General features: G+C 40.1%; 2 protein-coding genes across 2 annotated transcripts; both read right to left on the bottom strand.

The window, feature by feature from the left end:
* Positions 1-374: 374 nt before the first annotated feature.
* On the bottom strand, positions 375-9,536 carry LOC112589670 (zinc finger E-box-binding homeobox 2-like). Its single transcript, XM_025303854.1, has 3 exons — positions 9,468-9,536; positions 9,200-9,350; positions 375-619 (listed from the first exon to the last, which is right to left on the bottom strand). The coding sequence occupies exons 1-3, from the start codon at positions 9,534-9,536 to the stop codon at positions 375-377; spliced, it is 465 nt and encodes a 154-aa protein (XP_025159639.1).
* Positions 9,537-9,888: 352 nt separating this feature from the next.
* LOC105183485 (zinc finger protein 524-like) lies at positions 9,889-10,552 on the bottom strand. Its single transcript, XM_025303852.1, has 2 exons — positions 10,360-10,552; positions 9,889-10,254 (listed from the first exon to the last, which is right to left on the bottom strand). The coding sequence occupies exons 1-2, from the start codon at positions 10,550-10,552 to the stop codon at positions 9,914-9,916; spliced, it is 534 nt and encodes a 177-aa protein (XP_025159637.1). The 3' UTR covers positions 9,889-9,913.
* Between the last annotated feature and the right edge of the window lie 94 nt (positions 10,553-10,646).

Raw genomic sequence — 10,646 nt, 5'->3', positions numbered from 1 at the left:
GATACTGATTGTTAAAAATACAATTTCCTACATTACAGAGAGCGATGGTGTAGATATGTGTAAAATATTACAAAGAAGTATATAGGAACATACAGAATTCAATATTTCTGTCTAAATTTTATTAAATTCCAATTACGTTAAATCATATAAATAACACAGTCTTTAGATATAATTTCAAACTCAACTTTGCAATATATATTTGCGATCCTTTTAATTTCTCCCTGTAGATTACTTCAATTTCGAATCGTTCACATTTGTGCATGAATGAGCGTAACAATTTTTTAACATTTATATCTCGTTATACATTTCTACTATCTCGTTATACTTCCTCGCATTGTTCCTCCGGAAAACGAGAGTTCCTGCCACTTTGCCCATCAGACGGGTCTGTCTTCGTTCTCGAACGTATTCGCGATCTTCATGTCGGCTATGTGGACGTTGTAATGCCTCAGTAGGCTGTGTTTGTGCTTGAACCTCGCGTGGCACAGTACGCAACTGAATTGCGCTTCCTTGCCGCATTCCAACCTCTTGTGGCGTTGCAGAGAAATCTTACTTCGGTACTGCCTACCGCAAGTGTCGCATGAGTACAATTGGAAGTTGGTGGGTAGCGGGTACCATGTTACTGAAAGCAAAGATATATTGGTTAGAAAGATGCCTCAAAGACATTGATTGTGCCACTCGAGAGAGGTAGTTTCACACGTGGAGATGCACCGTAGCTCGCAAATATGCGGACATGTAGATGAACTGGAAGAGCAAACACCGAAATATTACCGATGAAATGACATTTTAGTAATACTTGATGCTTACATAAATTTTACTACATAATGATGTAAAATATATAAACGTTTCGGAAATATACAATGATGCGAATCTTCAGACATTTCGAACTTTTTGTCACAGTTCGAGATTTATGACATACCAGATAAAGAGAACCTTTTTTATGAACCATGTTATGAGAATTTTATATATATATAATATTATAAAAATTATTATATAACAATATCACAAGAGAAACTTGTAATGACTTATACATATGTCATTGAAACATTTATATATTTGTATTATTATTTACCCAATTATATATATATATATATATCAATTGATGATATCGAAAAATGTGTTCTTCTCATTATGAAAAGACGGTTCTGTAACTATTTAGATTATGTTATAGAATTAATAGTTACTTATTAGAAAATCTCTGATACGATTAGAAACAATCCAATTTGATCAAATATTCGGAAAAAGAAACATTCGAAAAGATCACACAAGTGATTTCACTTTTTACCGTATGCGTGTCACATATATCATATTAAAATCCTGGTTAATATAAATGCTATTAATATAAATAATATAATTGCTATACCTCGCCGAGTGTTCTCCTAAAATGTGACATATAAAATTCGCCAGTGATAACGAAGAATGAAAGGTGAATTTCTGGTGAAAAGAACAAACACGTCGGTTTTAGAAAATAACCCGCAACAAAGAGAGTGTTTTTATTATAATAATATTATTAATAATAAAAATTATGTATATAATATTTATTAATAGTAGAATGCATTCTTAGTTCGCCTGATAAAACTTGTCGAGTAAAAAGGAAAGAAGAGAGGGAGACGGAATGTCACAAATATATCAGAACCGAGGTGCGACGAAGGAGGGAATGCACCGACTTTCGTACGGCCTCGTGTGCTCGTCCCCCTTCCTCGCCCGACACGCTAAAAAGAGACCTTAAACGGGGAATAAAAAGAGAGATGGAGATGTGTTGGCAATTATTAATTATATATAAAACGTGTACTCTTAAATATTAAGTGAGATAAGAATTCGGTAACAAAAGTCTTGGAATGATGAGGTCGATCAACTCCGCGGTGGCGGAAGGCGGTCGAGTCGGACCGGCGCTCATGATGAAGGTCATGAGGTCAAGAGCTATAGATAAAGATGCAACGAGTATATCCTGCGTCATCTCGCAGGCAGGTAGATACGCAAGCGCGTTCGCAAATACTGATATCAAAAATACTGACGCGCGTTCCATGGCCGGACGTGCGTCGACGTTTTACTTTCGTTCTCTTTCTTAGTATCTCTCTTTCTCCCGATATGTGTGTTTATTTGTTGTGTTTATATACGTCATGCAACTATCGCAATTCTTCCCACCTGCAGATTTTCTGATTAACCTTGCTGATTCAACCAGTAGGAAGTTCCTCTCGACAAAATGTCGCTTAAATAAGGAGATGAGATTTCGGTAAACTGTTTCATCTGATAGCTCCAACTGTTCATAATTGTAGATACTTTGATATCATCATATGTGAGTGGAGCTTTGATTCTAAAATATATTAAAGACTCGGCACATGAATAGAATGGCGATAATTTCCTATGACAGCTTACAGATATCTAGTACATACATGCGTACATACATACAGGTATATACATTATGTTCTCTATGAGACTTTTCAAGAAAGACATGTATATTGTTTTGTACATTATGTTTAAGTGTCAAAAGAGATTTATTAGGCTCGCATTTGACATGTCTTTAAAATAGTTTCTTGACAGTTGACAAAATTATAATTTATCAACATGAAATATGTATGTATGTAAAAACGTGTAATATGTATTGTATATAAAAATGGAAAAGACGTTTTTTGTACATAAACCTATGAGTATCCTGCGCGGCACGACAAGCAGGTTGATTTCGTCGATCCGCGCTGGAGAATTACGTCAAGCAAATGAGGATCGCACATCACTGACGACATTTTCATCGGTACTCGTTTTGTTTTATCGACGTTGAGCTGTTGCGATTACATATTTATCGGCAGAATGTATGTCGATGATTTCCTTCAAAATGCACCGTAAAATAGAAGAGGAAAAAGAGAAAAATTATATATATACTACCGAACATAAGTTTGTTTTCCGGCAAAGAGACGTTGGATGAGCGAACGCTAGAAACGAAAGTGAGATTATAAATACCGAAAATCGCAAACACAATCTGAATACGTAGCCCATGAATTTTTTCCTGCGGATATCGTAGAAAAATGTTAGTGTCAAGTTAACAATACTATAATAATAATTACAATACAATTATCGATATTTTAGATTTCTGCTTCTGCCAGAACCGCGCAGTTCACTCAACCTTAACATATTTTCTCTTTACGAGATCCATGCAAATTTTCAAATTGCTGTAATCTACCTTATAAATCCAAAAGTGGTCTTTTTTTTCTATATATATAATTAGTATCTTAATTTTCTTCCAGATAAAATGACCACTACTTCCTTAGTATCTAATTCTCCCTAATGTCATTTCACTCTCTTCGTTTAGTTATCCCCTTACAATATAAAAGTTAAAAAGCGTCGCCTCGTTTCATTAGATGTTCACAGATATCGCCTGTTGGCTCTATTTTTGACTACTTGATTATTTTTATAAAATTGATGAAGGTTAAAATCATTAGACTCGTTACACTCTATAGCCCGCGAACGCGATAATCTGACATTATACATGCAGAAAACTATTCAGTTGATATAACTGAATTTCAATTACGACAATCGAAATCTTCCACTCCTTAGGAATCAATTGAAAATTCGGTTGCAACACAAGAGAAATTCCGTAGGAAGGTTTCAGTTGTCTCAGAAATATATTCGATCACCTCAATCGAACATTAATGCTGTCAAGGATACAAGTTCTGTTCTACATACGAATAAACAGAGCGTCTTCCACATAAATGGAGAGACAAAAAAAAAACTTGCGCGGCAGAGTTGAAATCGCACTGGCAATTTCTTCATTTTTTCAGTCGCGGCAACTGAGATTTTGTTTCTCTTTATGTATATGATATAGTTCACGCCTCCTGTAAGAGCAGCCTCTGCTGCGTACTAACTATACCTTTGAGATCGAAAATTTAAGTTCCTTCAAACTACCACCAACAACAATTGTTGATGTGAATGATTTCGGTTCGCGAAACAGAATTTTCTGCTACTGCAACCGAACTTCACGTAACAGAAAATTTCCAGTTGTCACTACAGAATATTTTTCTGCGTGTACCTGTTTTCTTAAAGATATCAATATATTTTGGAGATAATATCTATAGCGATTTTTATCTTCTCTTTGATAGCAAGGTCGTTACGTATCGCTATTTTGTAACGATATAGCCTGAATGAGACGCTCGCTAGGATATCGAGGATCACGAGATCGATCCGCTTTCGTGATCGAACTTATATATCGCAGGCTGCGCTCGTAAAATCGCCCAAAGGTACAAGTGGTGCTTAACATTATACGATACGATCGCCGTGTTCTCCGATCATCGCGAATCTCATCGAAGTTACGCTCGTGATCGTGTTTAAAAGAAAAAAAAGGAAATTATATCTCAAAGCGGTTGCAAACCTGCGACAACCTCCTTCACGGGAAGATAATGAACGATAATCGAGGATCACGTTTCAAACACAACCGTGTGATTAATTAAGATACATGCTCTCTTGAAGCTCCTGAGAGAGCGAGAGAGAAAGAGAGAGAGAGAGAGAGAGAGAGAGAGAGAGAGAGAGAGAGAGAGAGAGAGAGAGAGAGAGAGAGAGAGAATCTCGGTCTTTGAGGAGCGATAAAAAAGAGGAAGTATAGTAAATTACTCTCTAGGTCGATTATGCCGTCACTGCTAATCTTCCTACGCCGATCGAGACACGCGTTAGACGATTGTGAAATGCGAATCTTTGTACTGTCGGATGGGTAACGTAAATTTCTTCCTTCAAACCCTCCCTACTATCCTTGTCGTTGTTTATCACTTTATGCGTCAGATAGATATGCCATTATGTTTGGTAAAAAAATTCGACTCCTCATCTATCGCCGGCATGTCCCGTTTGGAAATACTTAGGTTGCGCAATAGACGCGCTATCTTTCCGATGTGTGTGTGTGCGTGTGAGTGTTTATGTGTGTAAGGTACGTCTGGATATGTAATATGTATAAATATGCTCAAAACGTTTCTCACACTTGCATTCTCGCGAAGTCGGAAGAACGGCTAGTTATTGTCTATCGTAATCCTAAATGATCTCAGGTAACCGCGATTTGCTGGCGACCGTTTCGCGAACGTCACCAACAACGAATGCGCGACTCCGGCTCGCGATTTCCGGCCGTCGATTTCTCGCGAAAGGCACTTTGGAGATTCTCGTCGATCGTTTCGAATGGAGTGTATCGTTCGGTTTGATCGAAAGAGGCTCAAAGATAAAAGGAATTTCGTCGATGAGACGTCATCGCTCTCTCGCTTATGTTAGCTAATTCTTATATTGTGCGAACTACCCCCTCTCTGTTATTTCATGTCATCGAACATCACGTTTTTTTCTTTTTCACTGACGACACGCGATTTGTCTGTGCTTTCATTTTCTCATGTCTCGCACAAGTAAAAGATAGTGTAACCAATACGCGATTAAATTGTACACTCGTTTGCACAACGATTTGAACATGCATTCTTTTCTTCGATATATCCTTGAAACATGAATCCATATTCTGCGGTCAAATTGCCTTCGTTATGCTTTCCGTTTAACGACACGAGGAAAATGAGTGTCTTGAGTTTCACGCGGCAAATTTGACCGCGAAGTTTTCATTAATGTTTAAGAATCTATCAAAGTCAAGTATTATGATAAGAAAAAAAATATATTTCGCGAGATTGTTTTAATCTTCGAATTTCAAGACTTTGAATTTCAATTGATCTTTCGAAGCAGTATATATGTGCACCTGATAAATTCTATAAAGCAATAATCACAAGATCACATTCGAGACTACAGTTTCTACCTATGGAATAAAGTTTGAATAATAGAGGAGAAAATGGCACTGTGACCCTCCATTCATATTTTGTACAATAACTTCGTTAATAATCCTTTAATCGTCAATAATATTTTAAAGTGATGTTACGTGATGTTTATTACCTGGGATGTTATTTATAAAAATGTGGTAACACAGTATAATGGGTCAGCGAGAAAATGTGGTGGTCTCCCACTGAAACTGATATCAAAAATTGATTTTGTTTAAAAGTGCTTTAGTTATGTCACAAAGTGCTTTAGTTAAGTCACAAAGTGCTTTAGTTATGAGATTATATATTTATTCAAATTAAACTCTTAGAAGGGGAATAATAATGAATATAACTGCGAATTTTTAACGTGGATATTGTCTTACTCGTCAGGAAACACAATCTGCCAGAAAGATAGCAGTGTGATGCAAACATAAGTGCAATAGTGGACTACAGATTAAAATTGATTTGTCGAATAATTACTTTGGTACAAAAACCTCGAAAAAAAAAACAATGTTGATCAGCACTCTTATGGGGCCACATTAGCAAAACATGTTAAGCTATTTCATTTAACTTTGCGTAACTTAAGAGATGTACATCCGAATAAAATGTCAAGTAACAAACAAGATACTCAATTATACATATGTCGTATGAACGCTCAAGTTAAAAAATAATGAGGAAACGTGTCTAATTAAACGTTAAAATGTATCTTGAAAAACATTTCGAAATACTCGAAGGTAAAAATGCGTTATAAAAAGTGTCAGCTATTGTGCGTTGATACATTAGCATTACTGCGCTAACGGCAAACTACTAAACAAATGAACCCATAAGTAGTAATTCATTGGAATTTGCTACCTAATAACGGAGATATTGAAAGTAGCCATGCCACCTTCTCCTCTATCAATAAAATTGATACTAAAAAATACGTTGAATATATCAAATTGATAAGAACCTGGATTCTGGATGCGGTAATTTAATCGGTGATAACAATGATCAACAAATTTTGTTAATGTCTAAGAAAGAGAAAGATAGATGGGTCTCCCAACGCAGAGAACGTATTGCGACTTGTGAAGTTCGATACGCACTCGCGTTCATTGAGAAACGGATTCCAGAATGTACGGCGCGACTTCCATTCATGCCAAAATCCCTTTGGCGACGCGCAACTGCTTTGTGCAAACGCTTTGTTGTCGTTGCGATAATCGAGTCTCAAGTATCGGCGGGCTGATCTTCGATGACTTCGATCGTGATCGCGGTAAAAGTGTCGTCGCGTATACTTACGGTTTAAGAACGGTAGCGGAGTTACGCGAGCTACTAACTATCTAATTGATCACCAACCCCAACAAGTAAAACTAGGCCAATAATGTTATTTTAAAATAACCCATCGTTGTATATAAATTATTTCGAACGCTCCAGCTCGTGCGCTCGCTCGCGGATATCCTTAAACACGGCTGGCCGTTTCTGATCTCGCGTCAACAACGTCGTCGTACTCGGTCTCCGTGTGTGGTCGAACGGCTTGTCCGGAGAGACAACCTTGGGCAATTGGACGGCCATATTAAGCGCATCTCTAAGTGAGATTACGAGTCTACGTGGATTTCGAGTTCGCGCAAAGATCGAGAAAGGCAAAGCGTACGAATCAGAAATCAACAAATCCTTGTCAACACTTGGAGGCTCGCTCACGAAATGCTCACGGATTATTTTCTACACACTTGCTCGAATAATGACAGATTGTCGCGAAGTGCTTCTCACGGAGGACGCTCTCGCGTATACGATCGTGTACACGTGTAAATTTCGGCAAACTAATTTTCCTCCTCTCTCCCTGCGGCTACGTTGAAACGCTAATAGTTATCATTGTTAGCAGATCTACAGAAGGAGAAATACATATATGTAAATCCTTGAGGGGCGCTAAAGACTGACACGTCATTAGCAAAATTGTAGCAAGTGTAACAATTTAATCGGAGGTTCTTCGAACACTTAGAGACTCAGCTTTGAGTCAGTTTTAAAATTAATTGTATCTAAGAGAGGGTTTGTCGTGCAAACTGATGAATACCTTCCCGTGCTTCAAAGCTAAAACTACTCTTCTATTTCAGGTTAACTTCATTCTTCATTCAACTCTCAAAACTTGGGTGTATTCCAGCCACGAAAGCCCGACATGTTACAAGTTCTATGTAATTTAACATTGCAAAGCGCGAGATAAAAGGAGGGCATCGTGGACTTGAGAGCGTCCTTCGTGAAGTTTGCCAAAGAACTTGGACCCTGCACGATGATCGTTCTCCATTTCGACGGTGACTCGCCTTGTTACTCGATCTACCACAACACTTGAGAAATAATCACCCGATAAATCATGGCGGTGAAGAACAGATCCCAAAAGACAAAAAGAATATATCAAAATTTTAATATTACGATCTCGGAAAATTATCCGGTTTTCCGAACTACGGAGTTTTTTTTTTTCAATGCATATTTAATTGTATTAATATATTTATACGTACATACATATACTACGTATACTACATATACGTATTGATATATATTAATACTTGATTGAATGCATTAAAAATATTGGGTGAAGTAAAAAGTTCTGAGCGTTCTTTCTCTTTATTTCGACGATGAAATTAACAAAGTTAGGATTATCGGATTTAAATCAAATATGCACCGTTTTGTTCGATAACTCCATTTTGAAGGCAATTTCATAATTCCGCGATTGAAGAAGTCCTCGTCCCTATTGGTAAAAAACTTGACCAGTTCATTTTCACAAGCCTCTCTTGAGGCCAGTTTTGTACCATCAAGAAAATTTTGCAAATGCTTGAGAAGGTGATAATCGCTTGGAGCCAGGTCTGGGCTATACGGCGGGTGCGATATAACCTCCCATCCAAGCTCTCGGAGCTTCTGGCGCGTCGTCAAAGATGTGTGCGGCCTGGCATTGTCTTGATGGAACACAACACCCTTCCTATTGGCCAATTCTGGCCGCTTCTTGTCGATCGCCTGCTTCAATCTGGTCAGTTGTTGACAGTGCAGGTCCGAATTGAGTGATTGGCCCGATGGGAGCAGCTCATAGTGGATGATTCCCTTCCAATCCCACCAAACACACAGTAAAACCTTCTTGGCCGTTAATCCGGACTTGGCGATCGTTTGGACCGGCTCACCGCGCTTGGACCACGATCTTTTTCGCCTGTTGTTCTCGTATGTGACCCATTTTTCATCGCCAGTCACCATTCGCTTCAATTTCGTTACGCTTCAGCAAAGAATCTCAGGCATGAATTCGGTCCAAAAGGTTCTTTTGCGTCAATTCGTGTGGCACCCATACATCGAGTTTCTTCTTGAGACCAGACTTATGCAAATGGTTCCAAACGGTTTTCTAGCTAATCTTCAGTTCCTGGGCAATGGAAAAGTGCTCGCATGCCGGTCCGACTCGACGATTTCCATGATTTTATCGATATTTTCGACGATTGGCCTACCAGAGCGTGTCTCATCTTCGACGTCCATATTACCAGAACAGAATCGTTGGAACCACCGCTTTGCTGTTGCATTCCATACTGTATTGGGTCCATAAACAGCACAAATTTTTTTGGCCGCCTGCTCCGCTTTTTCCCTTTGGTCGTAGTGGTACTGAAGAATGTATCGAATTTTCTCTTTTTTTTACCTCCATTTTGGAACGCTCTAACACACAACTAGCTTCACCAAACACAAAACTGTCAAAGAACTTTTTCTAAAGCGTTATGTTACCTTTAAGTCGCAGTATAGAATGACCAGATGCGACGTATACATCGTGAGATATGACCTCATTAAAGCCATCTAGAGGAAAACGCTCAAAACTTTTTACTTAACCCAATATACTGAAAAAAAGGTAAATATTGATACATCTACGTATATTATTTTCGAGGTAACAGTCCTCGAAATATATAGTTTCTCCGGGACAATTATATACTTTCGGGACTGGTACTCGAATTTCAAGATCACGAACTTCGGGGAATTGTCCTGCTTTCTGAAATTTCGATTTTTCAATGCGCGTCCACCCAGGATAAGGATAGCGATAAGAGCGAACGTTCCTCAAGGAGGTGCGAGTCTACGATGCAGACATGCGAATATCAACATCAGTCGCCGCGGATGCGAAGAAACTTAACAGCTCCGCTCCTCCGACGAAAGCACATTCGGCCGGTTGTGTGCGCGTCCTAAGTAAGTGCGTTCTCCTCGTAAACCATTTTCTGATGATGCCGTTTGAAATGCACGGTGAGGTTTCCACGTTGCCGCGCCTTGTAAGGGCACTGCGGGCATTGGAAGGCCGGAGGTTTGCCACCACACTCCACCATTTCGTGACGACGCATCGTGCTCTTCCAGCGGTAGCCCTTGCCGCAGAAGCGACAGCGGAATTTTCGCTGTTGCTCGTGAGGCACACCCATGTAGACAACACTGAAGTCACGCGGCTGCGGTAACACCTCGAACGAGTCGGGAAAGACGACCTCGCGACCTGACGATCCGCTACGTCCGCAACTGCCACCGCCGCCGCCGCCGCCGCTACCGCCACCATCGCCGCCGCCGCCGCCGCCGCCACCGCCGCTGCCACCGCTGCCACCGCCGCCGCCGCTGCCGCCGCCGCCGCCGCCGCCGCCCCCACTACTGCCATGGTCACCGCCGCTACCTTCGTCGTAGCTGTTATGGTCGCCAACGTTGCTGTTACTGGCGCGCCTGTTCGTCATGCCCATGGAGGAACGCGTCATCACCATCGGAGCGGACGTACGGTGCATCTTCTTCGTCGATGTCTGCTGCTCCTGTTTGTAGTCGGAGCGCAGCAACGACAGCAGAGCGCCCATATGACCGTGAGTGCCTGTAACAAGGACCCAGCGCCGGCGAGGGCGCGAAGGTGGTAAGGAGATTAAATCTTTGAAGGAAAGACGGTTGCTCGCT

The sequence above is a fragment of the Harpegnathos saltator genome, unplaced genomic scaffold (genome assembly GCF_003227715.2).
Source record: "Harpegnathos saltator strain DR-91 unplaced genomic scaffold, Hsal_v8.6 scaffold58, whole genome shotgun sequence".
In the NCBI taxonomy this organism is placed as follows: domain Eukaryota; kingdom Metazoa; phylum Arthropoda; class Insecta; order Hymenoptera; family Formicidae; genus Harpegnathos; species Harpegnathos saltator.
The sequence above is the reverse complement of the archived record's forward strand: the minus strand, read 5'-3'. Positions and strand labels throughout refer to the sequence as shown.